This window comes from Fukomys damarensis, unplaced genomic scaffold (assembly GCF_012274545.1).
Source record: "Fukomys damarensis isolate Sample0158 unplaced genomic scaffold, DMR_v1.0_HiC HiC_scaffold_21, whole genome shotgun sequence".
Lineage (NCBI taxonomy): Eukaryota > Metazoa > Chordata > Mammalia > Rodentia > Bathyergidae > Fukomys > Fukomys damarensis.
In genome coordinates this window covers 5,397,935-5,424,673 of record NW_022900933.1, presented here as the reverse complement: position 1 = coordinate 5,424,673, position 26,739 = coordinate 5,397,935, and the positions used below count along the sequence as shown (strand labels likewise).

Here is a 26,739-nt window from a genome sequence, read left to right as displayed (position 1 = left end):
CTGCTACAGTATGATACAAAAGCAATATACAAGCTTAAGCTGAGCCCCAGATTAAGCTCCAAACTGAAAAGACAATGCTCCCACAAAGAGGGAAAGAGAACAGATCTGGAGTTCTTAAAATAAATCCCACACAGAGAAAACACAGCTCCTGAAATTTCAATATTAAAGTTTATTATTCTTCAATAAAACAGCTCTAACATCTTTTAAAATATGCAAACACACCTAAAAGGGGTAGATTACTAAAACACCAATCATCACTGTAGTGAGAATTAACCTATAAGCTGATTGTTCTTTAACAGCAGCCACTCTCAGAGAGAGACCACTAGGCTTCTTCCTGGAGGAGGACAGAAAGAACATCAGGGCATGGCCACTCATGTCTGTAATCTCAGCACTTAAAGAGGCCGAGGAAAGAGGACCACAAATTCGAGTCTCATCTGAGCAACTTAGTGAGATGCTGTCTCAAACTACAGATAGATATATAGATAGATAGATAGATAGACAGACAGACAGACAGACACAGACAGACAGACAGACAGATCAACCTAGGGATGTGTATCAGTGGTAGAGAGCCCTGGGTTCAATCTCCAGCACTGTGACAGGGAAGAAGGTGGGAAAGAGGGAGAGGGAAAGAGATTGATTGATTAGCTTAAAGGGGCAGTGGAATTACCAGAGATAACCTCAGCCTGTCATACAGTCAGCTTTGAAAGGGGTACAATCACAATAACCCAGTAAGAGCTCACTTCCAAACCAATTTGCTGTTTCTTTCTTCTTACCATTAAACCTAAGAAACGAATACAATGAAAATATCCAGATATATTCCAATGTCAATGTTCCGAAGCTTTGAAACTGCAGTTAAGGAAGATATAATCATAGTAACATTTAAGCCCTAAAGAGTTAACGTAGCTCTAAAAACAGCAACAAAAATAAGTCAGGTAATGTTTGCCACACCATTAGACCTGTCTGACACGCATGGCCTTCACTGGTCCCCTGTCAGATAATGCAGGAAAATGATCCAGCATATTCACAATCTCTCCTACTCCTCATTCCGGCCACTTTTTTTCATTGCTGAGCTTCTTTCTACTGTGGTTGATCCGTGTTCCATGTGCATTGTGAGAATGTTCTATCAACAATATCCTGTGACCCACAATAGCAAAAGCAATCCCAGGTAACAGAGGCAAACCAGGTGGCATCACAATCCCTGACTTGGAAATTATACTGTAAAGCTATGGTGATTAAAACAGCATGGTACTGGCACAGAAACATGCATATGGATCAGTGAACAGAATATAAGAAGCAAAAACAACCCAGGCACATACAGCTATTTGATGTTTGACAAAGAGGCCAAAAACATACACTGAAGGAAAAATAGCCTCTTTATTAGATGGTGCTGGGAAACTGGTATCCACAGACAGAAGATTCTAGATACATATATCTCACCATGTACTAAACTGAAATAAAAATGGATCACAGATCTGTTAGAAATGAGCCCTCAGACTCAAATTGAAAGGTGCAAGGGTACTCAGACACAAGGTAGCAGGTGCGCCAGGCCAAGTGGTGGGGAAGGGAGGTTTTTAAGCCTTCACTCATGGGAAGCAGCTAGCCTTTAAACACAACAGCTAAATTCAAAGCTTACAGTTTATTCAGTTGGCTGATTTAAGCAGACAGCCAAGGAGAGCACCCAAGGAAGAGTGGGAGGGGAGAGGGTGAGGGGAACAGAAATTTCTTGGCTATTGGTAAGGTATCTTGGTCTGTAGCTGTTTCCAGAATTCAAACTAAGCAGGCTGTTTCCATAATTTTGATGTGGTCAGGAGAGGCCGCTAGGCATGGACTAGAGTCTAAGATGGAGGCCCTCTTGTTCATATTACTTTTTTTTTTTTTTTTTTTTGGTACCGGGGATTGAACTTGGGTCCTTGCGCTTGCAAGCCAGGCCACCGAACCACTGAGCTAAATCCCCGGCCCTGTTCATATACTTTTGACAGAAAGACAGGGTGGCAGCTTCTCACAGGTGTAAATGCAAAACAGAAATACTTAATCCTCTCGAAGATAAAATAGATATAACCATTGTCGACACAGGTGTGGGAAAGCGTTTTCTGAACACCTCCAACGTGATCATATCAAATTTAAAAGCTTCACACAGCAAAGGAAACAACTAACAGAGTGAAAAGACAACCTACAGAATGGGAAAAATTTGCCAGCTATTCCTCAGATAAAGGACTGACATTCATAAAGAACACAAAAAACAGACTCCCCCTAATAAAAGGTTCAGTTAAAAAAGGGCACCAGAAATGAACAGACTCTTCTCAGAAGAAGTGAAAATGGCCGATAAATACAAGAAAACATGTTCAATATTGCTGGCCGTTAAAAAAATGTAAATTAAAACTTCACTGAGAACTCATCTTACCCTAGAAGAATAGCTATCATCAAACATCTGATAATAACAAATGCTGGTGAGAATGTGGGGAAAAGGCAATTCCTCTACATGGTTGGTGGGAATTAAACTGGTACAAGCACTAAGGAAATCAGTGTGGACACGCCCAAAAAACCAAAAGTAGAAATTCCATTTGAGCCAGCTCTCCCTATTCTAGGTATCTTCCCTACAGTGAGTTAAAATCATTGTATTACAGGGATACACATAGACCCACGTTTATAGCAGCACAATTTATAATAGCTAGATCTTGGAAACAACATACACAGTGTACCGATCAACATAAGAATGGATAACAAAAATTTCGTATTTATACACAATTGAGTACTCCGCCATAGAGATAAACGTGCAGCATGCATAGGTAAGAGGCTACAACTTGAGAACATAATGCTAAGTTAAATAAGTCAGATGCACACAAGTTTAAATAGTGCATGGTTTCTCTTATATAATAAAAATAAATAAATAAATAATATATATATATATATTCATGTAAAAAGCAAAACAGAAGACAGGTAAATAGGAAGTATGGAGAAGTTAAAATAATTCTCTAAATTATTTATTCTGTTGTATAAAAATATATTAACATATATGCTAATTCATTTAATTTACACTACTAGTTTCTCTTAGTTCCCTGAAAAGAAAGTTCTGTGCTATTATCTGTTTCTTCTTGATAAAACAAAATCTTTTTCTCTCTGAGCAAACTACTCTACAGAAAATAATAATGATAGCGAATTAATTATTATCCTCTCATTATTCTGTTGTGAGATTTTGCTTTTGTTTGATTTTTCCATTAAAAAGCCGCTGCTCTACAATGCTACATTACTGTTACTGACTGAGCTGTGAGCAGACTCATTTGTTCACAAACTCTGTATGTCCAAAACGCCGAGGAAAACCAGGGCGCTGAGGAAATACTTAACTGACTGAGACAACGTAGCGAAAAAAACAGACACCAGCGGCCAATGAGCACACGAGAATGTGCTCAACGTCAGTGAGATGAACGTTTACATCACAGAACAGCACGTCATACCCACTAGAACATCTAATACTAAAGGGACGGTCCTGGCAAGTGGTGGTGGGGATGTGGGAGAACTGCAGACGCCCGCACTCTGCTGGTGGGACAGTGATAACACGTCTCTTGAAAAAAACGTGCGTGGGTTTCTTACGAAGTTAAATACGTAGTCTGATGTGCACCAACTCCAGGCCTTTATCCAAGGGAAACGGAAGTGCACATTCACAAAATTCGGAAATGAGAAGGGAACCAAGAGATGGAAAGAGAGGGGAGAGGAGAGAGAGCACGGGGAAGCAAAGCATTAAGATGTGTTAAGTACAAGTACCAGCTCTCCATGACGAGTGCACTTATCATGTGCTGCGCACACGTAATACAATTGTTTAAAAATAAAAAATATAACAGTTCTACCCCCAAAGAAGAATGTTCATCAAAGCATTAGTCACAATAAATGACCTGGAAAAATCCAAAAGTCCACCGGGAGAAAGTAAACAAATGGATGCTACCCCAAAATAAAATGCTGACGATATTCCCAAAAGTCTGAGTGGGCCTTACAGAAATGATGTTGAACCAAAGAGCGCATGTTGTATAATTCCATTCACAGGCACTTGTACAGCAGACAGAATGAATCTGCAGTGCAAGGAAGCACTATACTTATTGCCTTGGGCAGCCTGAGTGAAGGGAAAGGACACAAGGGAACTTTCCGCGAGGTGGAAATGTTCCCTGTCGTGGACTGGGGAGCTGCTTACTCAGTTGTATGCATTTGCCGAAATCCAAATGACTTCTGATCATCCATTCCTCCATATATAAACTTTAGTTCAATTAAAAAACTACTTTTCTGAGGGGAGAGTTTGTAGCAGGGGATGATGACACACAGTACCCCTTAAAGAATAAGGATAAAACAGAGATTATAAAATAAGAGAACATGATCCCTAATTTTCTTTCATAGACATTCAGAGGCAAACTAAAAGGTTGGCACAAAACCAAAAATCTAAAGAAGAGTTTAACAGGCATGAATCAAAAGAGGCAAGAAAATAAAACTAATTGGCTAAGATGAGGGTGAATGACAACAAAAACTCATGTCAAGCAAATCACAAGATTACCGGATTTACCAAATAAATTTAACTTGGCAATCTGAACCAAAAGACCTTTGCACAATAAAATCCAGCCGACTCAACTTACGACAACGATTTGTAAAGCATCTTTTACAATATAACTCTATAGCTTTCATGACAAAAGTTCCTATTAAGTACAAACTGAGATGATGTATAGATTAGAAATCAAACAAAACTCATTCTTACCTTCAGTGAAACTCCCTGTCAGAGTGATTCCCACAAACACTTTCCCTTCGGGCTCCAGATCCACCTAGGAAAAGACACAAAAAAAGTCATGCTCTATTCAAATATTAAAGTATTTTTATAGGTCTTAATTCTTTAGCAAGGCCTCAATGGATATATCACAGCCATGAATCAAATCTACATCTTTCATTTTATGGTTGAAGCAAACCACATGAAGTTATAAAGGTCGAAAATTAAATCTAAAATAAACTTTTTCTCAAAGCATTCTTCCTCTTGAATTTCATTCTCTTCCGTTTTGGGCTCTTCATGATACAGAGAAGCATTTATACACTTGTTAATGGTTTCTGAGACATCCATACCTCAAACATACCACTACTTAGAGCAGCATCTTATTAAACCCATGGCAAGTAGTATCTAAGGCAGAGAGTAACAGCAAGATATCGGTAATGAACCAATGTGGCGTGACCGACTGGGAATCTTCCAAAGAAATTCCACCTATGCTTTCACCCAAGCCTAGACAGTATTAAAGGACTAGAGAAGGACGTTCAAGGCCTCTGCATTACTCTCAACTATTCAAGGGAGTACCCAGCTCCTTTGAAGTCAGCTATCGCTGAAATAGCAAGACATTCTCTTGGCAAGCCAGGCACACAACCTCTTCCCCAGCAAGTCCACAGCAAGGGCCTCAGGCGTGAAGAGCACCCAGGTGACGGGCTCCACCTTCCTGGATGCCAACCTCAGTATCACAAACGCCTCAATGCCTCTCCGTGTGGGGTGCTTGTACACTCAGACACATGCATTCCAATTATCTTAAAATAACCTTGTCAGGTTCAGCCCACGGCTCTATTTCTGCCTCTGACCTTTCCCTGAAGAGGGAGGTCACAGAAGCTAGGTAGAGATACGAATGGTCACCTGGTGCACAAGAGTGTAGGTCACACGTACACGGTACAGTAAAACGTGCACACCTTTTGCAGGCTGTAGGTGCCTGTCTTTCTCTACTGTAGCTGGCACCGGATGGGAAGTCCACCGAGCCTCCCTGTCCTCTGAGACTCAGCGGTGCCACCATTCAGCACTTCTGGCCAGGCTTTTATGACAGCCTGGAAGAACCTCAGCAGCACGATTTGCTGTTTCTACTGTGCCCACAGGAAAACAAAGCCCCCAATGCAGTGGCCTTACACCATGTCACCATCGCATTTTCTTCTAATACCACATCTGATTACATACTTTCCAAAATAAAAGAGGACTGCTTTGCAGAGGCTCAGAAAGCGTTACCTATACACTGTGACATCCTGTTCTTACAACTCTACTTTTTCTGCATAAATCCGTTCTCAGTGAGGTAACCACACTTTACAACACCTCTGTGCTCGCCTCAGCGAGTTGCATCATGATGAATGCTAGCCTCCAGCATCCCCTTAGCTATCTGACACCACTTGTGAACCTTTTTAGAGCAGTTCTGAAAATAGAGCTCTCAGGAGAGATGACTAAACAGGATGTCAGTCTCTAATTGTCTCTACTTGCTGCCTTGACTTGCTTCAAGTCAAAACTGAATTATTTTTAAAATCCACTCCCTCATCCTCAGTATGAAGGCCTGGCAGAGAACTCACATGCTCTCCCTCGAAACGTGAACCACTGTCAGCCCGCGGACAGACACACTGTGGCCGTCTCTGCTCTCCCACACCCACGACCAGCCCGCAAGGAGCCACCGCAGCCCGGCAGCTCAGGAGCAGCTCTGACCCGTGGCAGGACAATTCCTCCACCTACAGCCAGAAGCTCTCACACTTAGAAAAGGTTTTGTTTCCTCATTTTTGACCTGTGCCACCCGCTGGAGTGGAAATCCAGAGCCACATATCATCTTCAAGCCTTGTCCATGTGAGACACACGTTATCAAAACATGGGACCTCAAAGCAGCATTTTAGAAAGTGCAGGTCAAGGCCCAGTACAGACATGAAAAGAAATCAGTGTGATGTCACTGATTCCCCTTTTTAAGTAAAAACAGAAGATATAAACATACCATTTCCTGAAACTTTGGCTTGAGGGTTGAGGTAAACATGTAAGAGTACAGTAGGAGCCAACCCTGTGGCACATGCTCATAATCCTAGCTCATAATTGGGAAACTGAGGCAGCAGGATCATGAGTTCAAGGCCAGCCTGGGCTACTCAAGAAAGACAGAAAAAAACAACAAGAAGGTATAATGGGTCTTAATGTAGAAACGTATGCCTTACTGTGTCAAGAAGAACGATGTAGGGATTTCAGGCTCCCTTCTGGTTCTGCTGGGCTGCTGTCATTTATTCCGGTAGTTGCTTGGATACCCCCAGTGATGGTCAGCTGGCTACATCAACCACTGGCTTAGTTCATTGTTCTTCTCCACCAAAAGCTCCTTCTGTGTGAGCAGGGCTGCAAGGAGCCCAGTAATTCTCACACAGTGACCCTGGTGCTGTGTTCCACAGTTCTAGCGGCCACTGTCTCTCTAGCCAGGAATACGCATTCCAGTTTTCTGGGAGTAGCACTTGACTTTAGTTGAGAACTACCCTCTCTCACACGTGGTCCAAGTGGCGCAGCTGAGTTTCTACTTCTCCATCCAGAGTGAGGAGCCCAACTGATCTGAGCGCTGAGTTCTGCCTGCCGTGATGACTGGGCTGGAACTGGAACAATCCCCGTGTCTGGCTATCAGAGTAACTGCAGCTCCCTTCCCCCCACTAACTCCTACTTCAGGTTTGCTCACAAAATTCAAATAGATCCAAATACAAGTCCTGGATCTACAACAGAGACCAACTCTCACTTCTGCTGAACTTCACTCTGGAAGGACGAAAACTTGGAAGGGTCTGGCACTGAGCTGGAGCAGGAAGCCAACAACGGGGAGAGGGCTGGGACACAGACAAGACCAGGTCTCCATGTCACGTCAACCTGCAGATCAAGCTATGCTCTATTCTTCTGTACTTTTCCATTATTTGAGCCTATAAATTCCCCTTTTTTGTTTAAGTCTGTTTGAGCAGGGGTTTCTATCAGTTGCACCCAGAAGACATCCAAAGTGTAACAAAAAGAGAACATTTAATATTTAAGGACAATTACACATCCCCTCTATGTGCTGTCCCTGCAACCTGACTCAGCCCCCGACCAGACAGGCAGCTCCGCCTCGGCACATCCTACGGTCAAACCCAGGGCCGTCATCAGCACAGCTGGTCTCTGCACATCTGATCCTATGCCCCCTTGTGTTCCTTGCTTCCAGGATCCCCCTTTCCTGCTCTTTCTCTTGCTCTTCTCTAACTCCTCAGGCCTTTATAGCACCTGTCTCTCACTGCCTCCAAATCTTGCTGCTCTCGGGTAGTTTTCCTTTCTAACGGATTTAAATTCCTCTCAGATTTTCGTCTCTGGGGTAGGAGTGGGAGAGAGGAACACCGTGGAACCTCCCCGAGGGTGGAGTCTGGAGACAAGGGGCAGCATCACATGCATTTCCCAAGACTCAGCACAAGCCTCCCTCCAAAGCCACCAGTGTGCTTTCTCTGAGAGTCTCCACCTCAGTGCCCGTGTGCCCCTGAATCAATGTGCCGTCTTCCATTACTGGCCCCAACATTTTACCAGCACCTCCCACCGGAAGCCCAGGCTCCTTACCATCTACCTTTTGAGTCTCTCCTACACCCATCCCTACACCCCATACTGCCAAGCCCTATCTGATGTCCTGAAACGGCCTTCTACTGTTCTCCAGACTACTGCCTGTCAGTGACATGTTTCAAAAATTAAACTGACTGTGCAACTCCCGACTTAGGATCCTTCCAGGTTCCCATTCCCTCTCATGATGTGATCCGAACTCAACACGCACCCCTAGACACTGTAGCCCTTCCTACCTTCCAGCCTCAGTTCGTTCACCATCTCAAAGACATAAAACCTGCACACTATTTAACAAACGGTATTATAACTGAATATCCATGTGCAAAACAAGGAGGTTAGACCCCTACCTCATAAGATGTGTAACACTAACTCAGAATGAATCTAAACCTTGTAAGAGCTAAAACCATAAACCTCCTAGAAGAAAACATCAGAGTAAGTTTCCCTGATCTTGGACTATGCAGTTCTTTTATACAATATCAAAAGTACAAGCGACAAAAAAAGTGATAAACTAACACAAAATTAAAACCTTTGGAGTTACAAACAATATTAACAAAGTAAACTAAAAATCCACAGAATGGAAGAACACATTTATAAGTCATATCTCAGATAAAGGACTTATATTCAGAATATACAAAGAATTCACACAACTCCATAATATAAAGATAAATAACTCCTCTTTAAAATAGACAAAGAATTTGAATAAACACTTCCCCAGAGGAGATACACAAATGACCAGTAAGCTTATGAGAAAATGTTCAGCATCATCAGCCATGTGGGAAATGCAAATCAAAACTACAATGAGATGGGCCAGTGGTTTAGCTCAGTGGTTCTGCTGCCTGCTTTGCAAGCACAAGATCCCGAGTTTGATCCCCAGTACAAAAAAACAAAAACAAAAACAAAAAACAAAACCCACACACACAAAATAAAACTACGATGAGATATCATTTCACCCCAGACCACCCCAGGCTGGTCTCGAAAACACAGCAATCCTCCTGCCTCAGCCTTCTGAGTGCTAGGGTTAGAGGCGTGCACCACCACGCCAGCCACAAAAAAAATTTGGTGATGTATCAATACAGTGGAATAATATTCATGAATAAAGTGCTGATATATGCTCTACCTTGACTGAAACCTGAAAAGCATCACGCTCAGTGAAAGAAGCCCCCTCCACATGTATAGCTCTCTACATATGAAATGTTTGCGTCAGGCAGATCTGCCATGGTAGAAAGTCAGAGGCAGCTCTGGACTGGAGGAAAGGGAGCTGGATTAAGTGCTAATGTGTACCCTTTCACAGGAAATTAAAATGTTCTAAATTCTCTTTACTTCCTGTCATACGATAATTTACTATTCGTGTTTTTATTAACATGTTTTAATTGATAAATAGTAACTGTGCATATGGATAGGGCATAATGTTGTGTTTAAAGACATGCATACAATGTGTAATGACCAGATAGATCAAGGGGACTGGTTACATATTGCCTCAAACTTTATATCATGCCTGGGTGCTGAGAACATCCAAAATCCAGTCCGCTATCAATTTTGAAATATTCAATTAATTGTAATCAACCACAGCTATTCCACTAAACAAGAGAAGTTACTTCTGCCATTCAGCTGTGCCCCTGTACTTGTGAAACCTTATCCCTCTTCTCCAGGATCTGGAAACTAGTATTCTATTTACTTCTTTGAGGCCAACTTAGCTTCCACTTATAAATAAGAACATGCATTATTTATCTTTCATTAACACAACAACCTCCATTTCCATCCACATCGCACCAAATGACAGAATCTCATTCCTTTTTTGTGGCTGAATAATATTCAATATTCCACTGAACACCGTGTTTTCTTTCTTCATTTATCCACAGATGAACACTGAGGTTGATCTTACGTTTTGGCTACTGTGAGTAGTGCCACAGCACACATGTGAATGCAGATGTCTCATCAACACACTGACTGCATTTCCCTTGGACATAAAGCAGGAGAGGAACTGCCGCCTCTTATGGAAGTTCTATTTCTAGATGTTGGAGGATCCTCCACACAGTTTTCCAGAATGGCTGTACTGCACTAATTTACATTCCCATCAGCAGTGTATGGGCGTTCCCCTCTCTCTACAATCGTACAAGCAATTGCTATTTTCTTTTCTTTTCTTTTTTTAAATAATAGCCATTCAAAACGGGATGAGATGCCGGGGTTTTGATGTGTATTTCTTGGATGATCAGTGATGTGGAGCATTTTTCTCATGTCTTGTTGGTCATTTGTGTATCTTCTTTGGAGAAATATCTCTTGGCCCATTTTAAAAATCAGATTCTTTGGTTTGTTTTTTACTGCTGCTTGTATTCCTTATTCTCAAAATTAATCTCCTGTCAATTAGATAGTCTGCAAACACTTTCTCCCATGCTGTATGCTGTTCTTTGCTCTTTCGTTTCATGTGCTGTGCAGAAGCTTTTTAATTTGATGTTACCCCATGTCTCAATTTTTGCTTTCGTTGCCTGTGTTTGGGGAGTCACACCCAAGCAATCTTTGACCAGACCAATGTCCTAAAGTGTTTCCCATACATTTCTTCTAGTAGTTTCAAAGTTTCAGGTCTTACATTTAAGTCTTTGATCTATTTTGGATTGATTTTTATATATGGAGAGAGAGACCTATTTTCTTTCTTTTGCATATGGATACCTAGTTTTCTTAACAGCACTTATTGAAGGGACTTTCCTTTCTCCAACGTATATACTTGCTGATTTTACTGAAAACCAACTGGCTATAAATACACAGATTCTAAATTTTTATTTTTTTAATTTCACTTGTATATCAGTAATACCACAATTTTAAAAAAGGAGGGGGGAAGTCTTTGTGAACTGCACGACAGAAGTGACTTGTCTTCGGCCTTCCCCTAACCAAATTACCCCCAAAGTAGCCTTTTGCCTCTTGTTCTTTTACCTATCAGAAATCCTGTCCATTCACATGGCTTCACCCTCTAAGTCCTTTAAATTCTGCATTTTAAGACCCTGAAGATCAACCTTGTGCCTGGTTTGGAGGAGCCCCTGGGGAAGGTGCTTCGTGGCTCAATGACTGCTGAAGTGGTGTGTCTCTGCAGTAATCTGTCCCTTGGGTCCTAATCCCAAGTAACCCCCACCTTGAGGAAGAATCAGTGTTGTGCCCACACGAATCAACACTGCCTCGAATACTGTACCTTCCTACATGAGTTTCTTCTCCACATGTGACCGAGTAACAGCAATGCCAGAGGAGACCTGGGTTGTGGTGCTCTTTCCTCTCTCGATTCTGGCCCAGACATTCGGCCCCTCTGTGTCATAGGCTCTACCAACAATCTACTGATTCTGAATTTCCTAGAAGGGGAGGCTCATCTGCTGCTTTTAAAAGTTCCCTGGATTACTGACACACCGGAGGAGGACCACCACCCGGGAACTACGAGCTGGAGCTCGGTGCTCTCTGTGCATTGGATTCCAACTTTAAATGGCTCTAATTCCTCATTTTCCTCCCGAAGCCTCCAGCTAACATCACTGGATCACGTTTCCTAGGCGAGCAATCATGCAGCCACTCGGTCCGGATACACCCTGGGGGTCTGGGTCTTTCCATTCCCTGCATCCCTAGAGGACTCTGTCCCTGCAGGACTCCCTCACTCATCCCTTGCCCTCCAGTCATACGACACCTCCCCCAAACGAAACAACCGAAAGAGTCACGCCTGGCCACCAAACACCCTTTCAAAAATGTCACTCTTAGCTTCCCCTCATCAAAGCCTCTGGCGGCTTCTTGGAGCCTTCAGAATAAAACCCTGCCCCGCGAGGCTTTCAGGGTCCCTCAGCCCCCACCCCTGCGGCCATCTCCCACTAATCTACCCAAACCCCTTCTTCCAAATTCCATTCTGCGAACCTGCTCTTCTCGTCGGGCCAGTCTCTCCTCTCTTCTGCAAGGCCGCACCTGTGCTCCTGCAAGGCCTCTGTTTAGAAAGCCCCTCTCAGCACTTCCCCATTCACAGCTGCACTAAATGACTCCAGTGCTCCGGACCACTGCTGAGGGCTCAGGACTTGCCAGAGTCACTCCCTATGGCTGCAGGTGGGCCAGGCCACCAAGCACACTGGACCCAGGACTCAGCCTGGGAGCAAAGGAAGGAACTGGAGCTCCAAGGGACCTGGGGCATCCACAGTGATGCTTGCAGTCGCAAAATTCCTGTCTCAACTACTCTCTAAAAACTTATCTATACCCTTGAACAGTTAGCTAAGCTTTCATACATTTCTATCTCATTTTGCAATGAGTCTGTAAAGTCCATTCCAGCAGAGCTTTGACATTGTGTTCCCCAAGGCACCCAGCAGAATCCTTCCAATGAACTAACCACTCCACAGATATTTTCTAATTTGATCTAATGAGCCGAACAGTAAGATGATTTTTAACATCTCAATTTCTCACCTGAAAAATAGTAGTAACATTTACTACAGGATAAAATATTATGTGACAGCACTGTAAAAAACAAGCAAAGGCACTCCAAGATGGCTCCAAGAAATGCCAGTGGTGCATAACCTACAGGGTCCGTTGCTCAGGAACTGTACTTGCTCAGCTCCATCCGCCTCTGACCTCCAGGACCCCTACACTCTTGGTCAATGTTTGCTTTACCTTTGCATTCCTTTGCGAAAGTTGAGCAAATCACATCACTGGCTCATCTCTTGATCCAGGAAACAAAGGTGTTTTCTAAAAAAACCCTTCTAGCTCTAATGCTCCATGAGTCTAAACAGGCTCGGACAAAAGCCGGTGTACAGGGCTCTAGAGAAACACTCATTTAATTAACTGGTAATAATTTACAGCAATTTCCCTTCACAAAAAGCATTAGAATTGATCACAGACAGGAAATGTCTAACTACTCAATATTCATCTCAGCCTGGAGTAAGGAGAGGGAGCCAGAATTAAAAGGAAAAAATTCCTATATTTGGGAAAAGGTAGACTCTATGGGCCTTGAACAGACCTCTGTAATTTAAAAAAAAAAAAGCCAACAAAATTGAGATTCTTGTCTAGTAGCCCCTTTCTATTGCTTTCTAAATCTTGTACCAGGGAACCTAAAAATATGATAAAACATTTCAAGATTCTCTTCCAGCTGAAACCACCAGGTCTAAAATGGGAATTCAAATTCCAACAGGAAAATGATTCTATACCTATAATCCACAGGAGATATTAGTCCTGCTCTTCTAATAATAAAAATAACAGTTTCATCTCAAGCTCCAGAAACACAAGGGGCCTCCACTCTGTGCTTGGCTTACATTACCTCTTGTCTTTCTTCCTGCAGGGTGAGTACCACAGTTCCCTTTGTACAGACGGAAAAATGCAGGCTCGTGAGGTTTCAGAATTGGCCGACATCACACAAGTAGTGAAGGTCAGGGCAAGACTCCGATACTGAAAAAATCCTGTGGGTGTTGAGACTGTGTCTGCCTACAGGTCTGCCTGCTTCCTTCTGGCCTCTGGCACACAGCAGGCAGCTGGGGTCCCATTAGAGAGCCCATCGGTGCCGCAAGTGCTCAGATGTCCCTGCAGTGGACAGGGCTAGGGAGGAACAGGGCGTGGAAGAGGCAATCATCACGACCCTGCTCTTATCACTTTCTGCTCTCATCTCTGTAGCAAACAGACTCAGTGTTAGGTATGAAAAGCACACTAAGAAATTTCAGGTTAAAAATCACCAGAACACGATGATGGCAGAAACTGAACAGAAAAGTGAGGCTGATTAAATCTGCCGGGTTTAAAATGAAAGAACGTTTCATTCATTAGCACTAATTCCTCCATCCATCCCTGTCCTGCTGATTCTGGTTGCTGTGTACGCCAAGGAAATAGGCAGGGAAGAGTCCCACACAGTGTTACAACGCTAGCACTGCCTATCTGCCACTTGGACAGGTCACCTGGCTTCTGTGATTCCGAGGCAGAAGTTTCTGAGCTCCACAGAGCACATAAAGACATTTGAAGGCTACTAGCAAATCTGTTTCTAAAATATATATATATGCTAAAAGCTCACACTAATTACTCCCCATTCCCAGTTAGACATACTTATGAAGTCACTATGAATTTAAATCTAGAATTACTCCAACTCAGAGCCCATTCTCTCCTATGTTTTAGCATTAGAATTTCTCTTCTGACAGAAGTAAAATTCATTTACAGTAATAATTTTTCAAAGTTTCTCCACCATAATAAAAAGGAGGAATCAAGACTGGAGGAAGCCTCTGAGGTCTAAAACATTTTTTTCTCTGCCACAAACAGGATTAAAGGTACAAATAATCTCTGGTATGTGGTGATGGTGGTGGTGGTGGCAGTGGGAGGAAGCAGGGTGTGTGTGTGTGTGTGTGTGTGTTCATTTACAGTAATAATTTTTCAAAGTTTCTCCACCATAATAAAAAGGAGGAATCAAGACTGGAGGAAGCCTCTGAGGTCTAAAACATTTTTTTCTCTGCCACAAACAGGATTAAAGGTACAAATAATCTCTGGTATGTGGTGATGGTGGTGGTGGTGGCAGTGGGAGGAAGCAGGGTGTGTGTGTGTGTGTGTGTGTGTAGCTTTGAGACTAGAGAGCTCTTATCACTTTCTGCTCTCATCTCTGTAGCAAACAGACTCAGTGTTAGGTATGAAAAGCACACTAAGAAATTTCAGGTTAAAAATCACCAGAACACGATGATGGCAGAAACTGAACAGAAAAGTGAGGCTGATTAAATCTGCCGGGTTTAAAATGAAAGAACGTTTCATTCATTAGCACTAATTCCTCCATCCATCCCTGTCCTGCTGATTCTGGTTGCTGTGTACGCCAAGGAAATAGGCAGGGAAGAGTCCCACACAGTGTTACAACGCTAGCACTGCCTATCTGCCACTTGGACAGGTCACCTGGCTTCTGTGATTCCGAGGCAGAAGTTTCTGAGCTCCACAGAGCACATAAAGACATTTGAAGGCTACTAGCAAATCTGTTTCTAAAATATATATATATGCTAAAAGCTCACACTAATTACTCCCCATTCCCAGTTAGACATACTTATGAAGTCACTATGAATTTAAATCTAGAATTACTCCAACTCAGAGCCCATTCTCTCCTATGTTTTAGCATTAGAATTTCTCTTCTGACAGAAGTAAAATTCATTTACAGTAATAATTTTTCAAAGTTTCTCCACCATAATAAAAAGGAGGAATCAAGACTGGAGGAAGCCTCTGAGGTCTAAAACATTTTTTTCTCTGCCACAAACAGGATTAAAGGTACAAATAATCTCTGGTATGTGGTGATGGTGGTGGTGGTGGCAGTGGGAGGAAGCAGGGTGTGTGTGTGTGTGTGTGTGTGTGTAGCTTTGACTCCAGTATCTGAGACTGAAAACATAAATTAATGGCTACTTCAAAACATGCTACCACAATCCCTCCCTGTAATCTCACAGGTTATTGAATTCTGAAGCAGAAGCTCTGCTGCACCCACCCTGTGAGGAGGATGGAGCCTTGGAAGGAAGCAGCTGGCCCACCAGGAGGTCTGCAGCTTCTACACGGCTTCTCTGGTAGGACCAAAACAAGTGGGCCAAGTTCTTCCAAAGAAGTGAAACACCAGCCCTGGACACTAGCAAGGACCCTGGGGATAGTGCCAGCATGGGCCCAACTCTGCCCTCCGAACTAAGAAGGCCCTTTCTTTTGCAGAGTGGTACCCACCCAAAAGAGCTCAGGGCAGAGCAGGTGCTGACGTGAAATGTGAGCCCCACTGTGTGCAACCTCCATACCGTGTAACCCCCATAGCACAGAGCATGTGTTTTGCACGAGTTCATCCCTTTGTCTTTTCTACTGAGGGGACCCTTCCCGAAATGAAGCTTACTCTGTCCTTTCCAGAAGCAGGCAGGTGTCCATGAGACCGTGGCTGGAGGAGAGAGAGGTGCCTCGCTCATTTCTTGCTCAGTGGCCTCCTGGCTACTTCCTTTTTCACCGCCTCTGTAGGCTGCCCAGGGTGCACTGTCAGCCTGAGCTGAGCCTCTTTCTCCCCCACAAGAAAGGAGGAATGGCAGGGAGTAGAAAGTCTAGTCTTGCCACTGATGGAACGTGACATCTGTACGATAGAGGTATCTCAAATATTTGCAGCGAAATTCCTTCCCGCCCTGCCCCCATCCTAACATGTTTTTGGAGAACCCTCATCTCCTTTTCCTACCATATTTTAAACCAAAAATATTGGGATAAAAAAGTAGAATGCACATAAACCCAAAATAATTCAACGTTGTCGATTCTTTCATTCATTTCTAATGGAAGGAGAAAGTAAAAGCTCTAGAAAAAACCAAAGAAGTCAAACTGCACATTTAGTACACATAAGCACCCCGAGTTGTTTCACGGATGTGTACTCAGGTACTCACTACTTGCTCTCTAGCTCAGCTATGGAAGACTCAGTCTGTGTGGGCACCAGAATCTACGTCAAGCCCGTGTTTCTCCCAAGGGTACTTTCAGAGTAAACCCTTACTCCTGTGGGGAGAGGGAGATGAAAACCCACACAAGAAGGGACGTGTGTGCTATGGCAACAAACTCAGAGAGCAGATGCGGGAAGGATGGGCACAGTGAGTGCACAGGGGACTTCTGGGTTCCAAAACGACACAGATCCAAAACAGGGCTGGAAAGGGCAGAAACCGAGATCAACAAAGGGCTCATGACATACAGGGATCCTGGCTCTAATCCCGAAGCGATGAGGTGCTCAAGGGACTTGAACCAGCAGAGCTACAGCACCGTACCACCTAGATGTCAGATCCCACAAACAGGATCTCAGAGTGAGAACGTGAGAGACGCTCTGGAGGGCTGCCCCGGTGCTCTTCCAGAAGAGCGTGACCTGAGCCAAGTCAGCAGCAGAAGGGATGCAGGGAGCAGGGTATAAGGGAAATTCGTAGGAGGCAGGAGCCGCTGGACTTTTAAGTGATGGAGGTAGGGTACAGAGTGAAAGAGGACTCTCCAGGGCCAAGGACCATTCCTGGTACCGTTAACTGTGGTAAGAACTCCAAGGGAATGAGCAGACTGGACGTGAGATGCAGAGCTCGGAGTGCGATCATTACCCACGGGCACGGAGCCTCGCGTGGGCTGCGCTCAACTGCGTCTTGCAATTCAGAAGTAAGGGAGGTTCGGCACCGACGCAATTATAACCCAGTGCCATCCCAGCTGACTAGGTGATCGGTCACATCAAAAGCACAGCTCTCTCTGATCAACTGAAGGAGCAACCGCTGGGCTCCCGCAAAGCTGGAACTGAGAAGTGGCACCTGCCTGGTGGCCTGCAGCCAAATCCAGCGAGAGGCAGGCAGGCCGTTCTGAGTCAGCGAGTGGGAGCCAGGATCGGAGCACACCAACACAGTGGCTGGAAGGAGTATCGCGCAGAGAGGAAAGGAGCTGGAGGCTACCTGGCAGGAGGAGCTGCACCCAGAGAATCTAACCTTAGGCGCAGGCCAAGGGGTGTCACCGGAGGCTCTGATGACACAAAATGACAGAGATTAAAATGTGAAAAGGGCATTTTGTCTACTAGGCCAAAAGTTTCACAAGAATATAATAAATGGAAATCAAAAATAATCTAAAGACCACAAGCAGACGTAGCAGAAAGGTCTCAGGAATACTGAATTTTAGCCTGGCTGAGCCAGAACAGGAGTCAGCAAACTTTGGTTCCTTTTTCCGTAGATAAAGTTTTACTGTAACACAGCTGTGTCCTTCTGCATTTACATATTATCTATGCCTCCCATGTAACAGCGTTTCTCCAGTGGCCGATCCAGATATGGTGGTGTCCCCTAAGATTATAACGGCATCAGATTATAATGGAGCTGAACATTCCTACCGCTTAGTGATGGATATTTTAGCCACTGCAATGCTGGAAAGCAATGCACATGCGTCTGTGGTAATGCTGGGGTAAACAGTCCCATGGTGGCACCGTCACATATAAAAGTATAGCATACACAATTATGTAGTGTACGTAATACTCGACAGTGATAATCAACAGCTATGTTGCCGGCTTACGCATTTACTGCAGCATACCTTTATCATCCTTGTAAGAGTGGGTCGTGTGATTCTGTCAGCAGCCTGTCTACATCCTGTATACCGAGTCTCCAGACTACAGCAGGAGGCTGTGTGCAATGACCGACCACACCACCTGGGTTTGTGTCAGTGCGCTCTGTAACATTCCCTGACAAAATCACTTCACAGTAGATTTTTCAAAGCATATCTCCAACATTGAGCGACACCCAATAATAGCTGATAAGAGACCTCATAGACAGAAATATTTACTATCTGCCTCTTTGGCCATTAATCAGCCAAGAAACTCAGAAGGAAAGAACATGTTTCAGAAAGAAGGAAATGAGTTTAATTTGGACACAAAAGGACCCAAATAGAAACATTTGGCAAGAAGTTGGACAGAAAGGTGCACCGTGGGGTAAAAAGAGAGCTGCAGTGATCATTTGGGAATCTTTCTCAAACAGTAATTGCCAAGAGGCACAAAGCTTTTTCAGAAAGAGCAACCACAAAGAAGAGAAGGAAAAGTGAGTTCATTGAGAAGGAGCAAGAAAGAAAAACCTGAGAAAATACAATCTGAGAGATGAGATGACACTGCCAAGATTAGTGTCGTGCGACACTCGATAAAGCAGCTACAAAGGATGGGAGAGGCCAAATGCTTGGGAGGTGGAGAAGGATATGAGCTTTAAAAGGACCCGTAGGCATGGAGAATAAGAGCTAACAGGTGCCCTCCCAGCTGTAGCAGGACTGCTAAAGGGTCTTCTTATACTATGCCCATCTGTGTCCCCATTGGTAGATTAATTCTACTTCTAGAATTTTACCTACCAAGACGCGGAGAGAGGGAACATTACAGACATAGCAAGGAATACGTAGTATATGGAACTATCTGTAATTTAATTGAGTGGAAGATAAATTTAGAAGTGTTGAGCATTTTGGGATACCAAGAGCTGAAATTTTTACATCAAAAAATTAGACTAACAACAGTTCCACGAGAGGCTTGCAGACAAGCAGGAGAGGGGCAGGCTGGGCTGTGTTCATGGGCACAATTTAGAGGCCACGTCAATGGTGCAGCTGTGTGACAGAGAGGATGGGCTGAACATTACCAAGGAAGCTCAACAGGACTTGGCACCTAAGGATAGAGACGACAAAAAGCCCAAAGAAGCCAGAAGTCTACAAAGATCTAGAAGCCTGTAAGATTTATCCTGGAAGAAGTAAGGGAAACCAGAAGGTCAGTTGACTGGGTAGGATTCTGGTTTTTTTGTTTGTTTGTTTTTTTCCAAATAGTGAGTTTGTAGGGTGATATTCAGGCAGAACGTTGGACCAAAAAAACAGGTGAGGCCTGAAACTTAAAAGTAAAGGGAGGCTGAAGGCAGGGCTGTAAGAATCATTCACATAGGGACATGGAAACACAAGAACAGCTGTCCCCAAGGAGAGATGGTACAGCTCAGAGGTCCAAGGCCAAAGGCCAAGGCCCAAAGCCATGTTAGGAGAAGAGGACAAAGCAGAACCAGCAAAAGAGAAAGGAGAGTCCTGTGGGCCCCGCATCTCCACTTGGCATTCTTTTTTATCTTCACGACCACCTTTTGGTGAAGTGTAGCACATTACACCCACTGTACGGCACCGTCACCTGGGGGTGAGTGATCCAATAAGCTGGTGGCAGGTTGACTGGGTGTGGATCTCAAGATCTCAAGCACCATTAAACAGACGCTTAATATAGTTCCGGCTTTTATAAACTTAGTTAACTACTACTACTACACAGGAAGGTTCTACAAAGTTTACCTGGCTCCTTCTCTCACTCCTTACTAAATTTACATTTGCCTGTTCTTGGAAACTGATTTCACAGCCACGGTTGCAACCCAACTAGCATTTCAACCAAGCGATCGCCTGACAGCAGACTCTTTTCTGAACACTGGAAACTGATTTCACGGTTGCAACCCAACTAGCATTTCAACCAAGCGATCGCCTGACAGCAGACTCTTTTCTGAACACAGCTGGAACTAGAACAAGAACCAGTCTCAGAGGAAAATGGCTGACAGACCCAACAGGGCTGTTACACCAGATGATGAGTTGAGGGATGTTGTTTAGGTCAGCAAAACCATTCTGAAACACTCTGACTATAGATACAGAACACTAAGATTTGTCAAACTCTATAGAACTTTCCCCGCACAGTGAACCCGAGTGTAAACAATCAAAATAAAATTCAGGGCATCAAGAGGTCCTGGGGTAGAATATGGAAGGCAGACTGCACCACGAGAATCAACCACATCCGAACGGATGGTGTGACCGCCCCAAAGGGAGGGAGGGAGGGAAAAGGCGCGGGCCCCAGCACCTCCAGAAAGGAGCAGAAACTCTGAGACTAAAGGCAGAAAGGAACTTCCAATGAGTACTGGGCGGAAGCTCTGAAGTTGTTTCTCACGGGGTGAGCGTACCGGTGAGCGCCTGAGAAATCACCACCCCTGTACATGGACAGCGGAGTCAGTTTTTACCGATGGAGTTGGAGTCGGCAGACAGTGAGAGGGAGGACGTACGAGGACCTGTGCATGTGGCACCGCGCCGCGGTGGGAGACATCAGTATAAACTCAATTTCAACACAACACGGACACAGATGGACACAGATAGGAATATTTATGGACCCGTATACAGAGCAGGGTTAGCGGACTTACATCTGCTCCCTTCTACTGTCGGTTGAAAGGACTCATACCCCAACAGCAACAATAACAGTGCCTGAGACTTGGTTTCTAATATTACTCTCCAGTAAGAGAAACCAGGGTGCTTTGGGGAAAGGATTGATTCTAGGGAATGAGGAAAAAGTGCATTAGGTGAACCTGAAGCACAGTGTAGTGCCAGAAATAATAAGGAAGTGATTTTTAAAAACAACACCAAAACCCAGGGCCGGGGATGTAGCTCATTGGTTCCGCCGCCACCTGCCTCGCGCAAGCCTAAGGTTCCGAGTTTGATCCCCGGTACCAAAACACACAAAAAAAAAACAAACAGAAAAACACAACCACACCATAACCCACGATGATAGGGGCAGGGAGCGTGCCACAAAGGGACAGAGGAGCTAAGTTTTTAAGACTCCCAAAAGTTAAAAGGCTAGAACTGGCAAATAGAATGACTGAACGGAACGAGATCAAGACTGACAAGTAAATCGGACTAGACAGTGAGGAGGGAAAAGGTAAGCACTTTATTCCATATGTGGAGGACAATTACGAAAAAGCTAGAACTGTTTGGGCAACAAAATAATGCGGGGCTAGGTTATCACCTAAATATAAAATAAATAACCACAACTCCATACTGATGTAAATCATTGAATAAATAAATGGAGAGGAGAGACAAATCTCCCCGGAGTGAGAAATCTAAGTAATTTATCAACATACTCCCTCCTCAAGGAAGTAAAGCCTAATTTTCCCCAGCTTAACTGTGGTCTATGCACATGACTTCCTGCAGAGCGAACCATGTGGGGAGGCAGGAAGATGGCAGGAGACACCTGACCAAAGACCTCTCGGCCCAGCTGGGGGATCATCTCACATCCCCCAACAGTGGCAGGCGACAGCTTAAAGGGTGAGGATGTCACTGGGACAGGGCCATACCATAAAACATGGCTTTTCACCTTTGTGGTCTTCCTATAAAAAACCCAGTAACAGAGGAAACACCAGATCCAAACTGAAGGACATTCTATAAAATACCTGAGCAGAACCAAAGATAATCTAAGAAACTGTCCCAGACTACAGGATCCCAAGGAGATATGTAATATAAATACCACCTGGTATCCTTGATGGGAACTAACATTGAAAGGGGCATTAAGTACAAGCTAAGGAACTCTGATAAACAGTAGCATTTAATTACTACCAGTATCATCTCTGGTTCATAAACTGTGGTATAGTATCTGCCATACTTAGATATAAGAAACAGAGGAAACTGAGTGTAGGGATATGGAAATCTGTACCATCTTTACAAGTCTTCCATAATTCTAAAGCTGCTCTAAAATATTTAACGAATGTGCTTTTTAAATGAAAACTGCCTTCACTGAGCTCTAAATCCAGGTAAGTCACAGGGAAATTAAAATCTGAATTAGTAGCTGATCACAACAGATGACAAATATGATTCTTTCACTAAATGGGTAAAAAGAAACCCAAAACAGCCTTGTGGAAGAAAATGCGCCCTTTTCGGATCAGGTGTGTCACACTGATGCTAAGGGATCCCCAGCTGAGCAGACTGTCATACTGCAGGGTTCAGAGTTACTCCGTGAGAGAACACCATGACTTTTCCCAGAAGTTCTCCTTTCTCAAAACTGTTTTCAGACAAGCTGTTGGGAGAGTGCTGTGCCTTAAGCTAAAAGCAGAAGTGGAAGAGAATGAGACAGAGGGTAAGAAGGGGAGAGGAAAGGGAGACACAGAAAGCAGGAGAGGGCAATGCAAACTACTTCCAACCAGTACCTAACATCATGAGTACTTTCTGCAGCTAAGGCAGAGTCAAAAGGATGACAGCATGCCCACTGCACCACCTGCTTTCAGGAAAAGCTGAAAAAAAAAAAAAACAAAACAAAACAGCACAGGAACACCTTACCCTAAAGTGGATGAAGACTTGGAGCAGGTTTTCAGCACAGCCTCAGCCTTTCATTTTTCTCCTCAATTCCTCGCATGATAAGGGAGAAAGAGCTTCTCCCAGCTCTCCTGCTGTACTTACTGCAGGCACAGGCCCCACCTCCAGGACTTGGAACACCAGCTACCCCTGTAGCAAACACCCAAGGGGACACACGCCCACTGAAAGTTTGTGACCACTGAATTCTCAGTACCACTTCATCCTTCTCTTTTCCTTCAACAAAGAAAGCGAACAGTTTCATTCTATGCATTAGGGTTCATGTGTGCCCACCCCCACCCCGCCCCCCAAATTCTTGGGACTAGAAGTGCTCAGATTTTGGAATTTTTCAGATTTTTAAAAATATCTGCATATTCATAATGGGTATCCTGAGAATGGGACCCAAGTCTAAGCATAAATCATTTGTGTCTCATATACATTTTACAAACACAGGTAATTTTACGTTACGTTATATTTTTAGTGGATCTGCATTGTGACCATGGCATAAGGTCATATAACATAAGGTCAGGTGTGAGATTTTTCCACTCATGGTGCCATGTTCATTCCCTAAATGTTTCATATTTTGGATAATTTTGGATTCTGGATTAGGAATTTACAAACACACACACACACACACACACACACATATATTTCTGTTTGTAAATCATCTATACACTGGTTGATTTAAAATGTACGATTCTTACTCAAAACTTGATTTTTCATTGTCTCACCATTTTTTCTTTCCAGTCCTCTCATTAGTTGCTATTAATAATCCAACACTTCTGGGGAAACTACACCCAAGCTAATGCAAAACAGTCCAAAGCATACAACATGCTAGAGTTCCTCTGAAAGCCAAATCCCCAAGAAAAAAATGCTGACTGAAATCATATTTATCAATATATACTATTTTCCACAAGACAGTCACTTTATAGGAATTTATGTAATAAAACTGCAATGGATAATCACGTGAAATCAGAAAACAGAGAAAATAGGAGATCAAGGCTGGGCCAATTAAATGATAAACAGTTTAAACTTTATTAAATTTCAGCTATAAGTTGAATCAATTTCCTTTTTTAATTAAGTTTATTGGTACATTTTAGGTATACAGTACAGTTACATTCATTATTGGGATCTTGTGCCTTTACATGACAGGTCTGGGTTCTCATTTTTTCCCCATGTCCCTGCCCTCCCTTCACCCCCATGAATCTGAATTTCTAAAGCAAAGCAAAAAGAGATCCACATTAATCAAATGAAACCAGTTTCTAAGGCCCTTTGCCTAAAAGGTGTCCCTAATGCAGTGGTTGTCACAGCACCAGCAATACCCCCTGGAAACCGACTGGAAATGCACAAAGTAAGGCACTGAGTCAAAACCCTGGGAGGAGCCAACCACCTGTGTCTGACAAACCTCCAGATGACCCAGCCTGGCTACTCGCTGAGAACCACTCTTCTCTGTGTCTATACACAGCACATGCAGAAAGCATCTGTCAGAAACATCCCCCAGCTGGGGATTTAAGCTCAGTGGCACCACCCTTGCCTCACAAGCACAAGATCTTGGGTTCAATCCCCAGTACCAGAAAAAAAAAAAAAAGAAAAGAAAAGAAAGAAAAAAAATGTTCCCCAAACCCATCAGTGGTGTTTCACACAGCAAATCCCAATACATTTTTTAGGATAAAGAAAGTAAAGCAGACTTAGAAAGCCCCCAAAACTATGCCTCTGAACAGACAGCTTGAGCTCGGAAAGGTAGTACTAGTGTTTCTCAGTGCCCAACACTTGTGAGACTGGCTGCTGGACATTTTTTAAAACAAATATATAATGAGTAAAGACATTCCTTAGTGAACAACTTTCCAACAACTGCCCATAAAAACCTATTACTGTCAGCTGTTTTGGGTGCCTATAATCACAGTGTGTCATTTTCAAAGGTGACAAAAATTTTTAATAAATTTTAGGAGTGAAAAATCACCATTTAACAATCAAACATCTTCCTCTTTTAAATTTAAAATTAAATAAATAAAGTCTACTCCCAAATAATAAAATTTCCATGGCACATTACAGCTACCAGACCATTTTCGTTCCCCAGTCTGGTAAGAGAGGAAGTCACTAGAGCAGGCCCTATTTTTACAGATGAGAAATACCTACAGGAGAGTCACATGAGTTGCCAAAGGGCACATCATCCTTCAGTCCTCTGACCCCTGGCCTCGTTGTTCCTCCTCTGTCATTTCATAAACGTCATGCCTGCTGACCAGAGCCATCCAGAGCCTGCCTTCCCAGATCCCCTTACAATCTGGCAGTGCCTCTTGTGTGGAGATGACAGAGGACCCAGCTGAGGGTGGAAAGCAGGCAAATGTGGTGCCTTCTCCCTCAGGGAGCACAGGAGGCTCCAAGCTCTGGTTTTCGTAACTAGGACTAACTTGGGGAAGCAGCAAAGGGTGGGCTGTGAGTGTCTGGAACCTCTTGCAGCTGTGGGAGTCAGAGGCTCTGTAAGGCCCAGCAGCCCACGGGTGTTGGGAGGACGAATCCGGACTAAAGAGCGCCTCTGTGTGGGTTCACAGGCTCGTTCAGCTCTCTCTGGAGCAAATTCTAACCTTGCATCTCATTTCATGAGATTCCTCTGAGGAGCCCAGAAGCGAAGCTTGTTGTCTACCTGGGTGCACACCACTGGTGGTTGCTACAAGTCCCGAGCAGGACACAAATCCCACCGGGCATTCACACTCCCTGCAGAACCAGATCCTCCACCAGGAACCAGAGTTAGGGAGTGGGCCAGGCACTCATTCCTCCAGTTTATTCATCCGGCAAACACTTATCAAGCACTTAGCGTGTGTCAGGCACACAGTGCTGAGTACTGAAAACAGGGAAGTCCTGGGGATGAACTGAGGGCAACGGGGTGCGCCTTTGGCACCGTGACCTCAACGGCAGCGACCTCAGGCCTGGTCTCTCTGCGTCTCCATCTCTGGAGACAGTGATCCCATGCTCAAATTGGGGCAGGAGAAGACACAGGACCCTCTGAAAGTCCCCAGCTGCCCCTACCCCTTCCCTGTGGCTGTAAGTCCGGCTTTCTTCACCTCCCTCCGTCTCTCCTCATACTGCTCTTGACTTACCTTCTGCTCCTTCCAGCTCTACATCTCCCAGAGAAGGAAAAAAGCCCTGTCAGTTTCCAGAAGCAATAGAATATGTAGGAAAGTAGATCTGTTAAGGAAAACAGATTTTCCTACTCACTGAAATAGCTTTTTCAGAAATCTCCGGCCTTGTCCATCTTCGTGCCACCTTAGAGAAGGGACAGAGCCGGCAGAAAAAGCCAGACAGCTTCAGTGGATTCGAGGCTGTGGAGACCTCTGCTCAGTTCCCACTGCCATTACAGTGAGAGCCCCAGGGCCCCCGAATGTGATGCTTTTGACAGCTGATGAACAAGGAATATAGAGATGCTACAGGGTCACTGGCTGTTCAAGGAAGATTCACGCTGATTACAGATTCTAGCACGAGCCTCCTCGCCCAGTGAATACTTTCACATTCCCAAAGCAATCGGCAATAAGGTCAAATGACTGACACCTATTTCTTTACACCCAGGAAACCTGGAAACTGAGACCACTGCCTCTCATGTGTGGGCGTTAGGTTGGGTTCACCCAGAGAGGTCATGAGTCACCGGCAGCTTCCACTGGACTTCCCCAGAGAGAACAGGCTGACTGGTGATGTTGTAAACGATCTCCTCCTAAGTTTGCCTCTGGCTCCTCCTGTTTTACACATATGCTCCATGAGCATTTTCCCACTGAGCCACATACCCAGCCTTCACTTCCTCATCAATCATGGTCATTTCTAAAGAAAATGAGTAAAAAAAAAAAAAGTAAATTGAGTAAAAAAAAAAAAAAAAGAAAAAAAAAGGA

At 44.0% G+C, this 26,739-nt stretch overlaps 1 protein-coding gene across 2 annotated transcripts in view; it reads right to left on the bottom strand.

Moving 5' to 3' along the window:
- The window catches only part of Prkch (protein kinase C eta), a 204,188-nt gene that overhangs the window by 134,046 nt on the left and 43,403 nt on the right, over positions 1–26,739 (bottom strand). For both annotated transcript variants that reach the window (XM_010605735.1, XM_033766702.1), the window contains exon 2: positions 4,733–4,796. In XM_010605735.1, the coding sequence (XP_010604037.1) occupies positions 4,733–4,796 (64 nt within the window). The remainder of the gene's footprint in view (positions 1–4,732; positions 4,797–26,739) is intronic.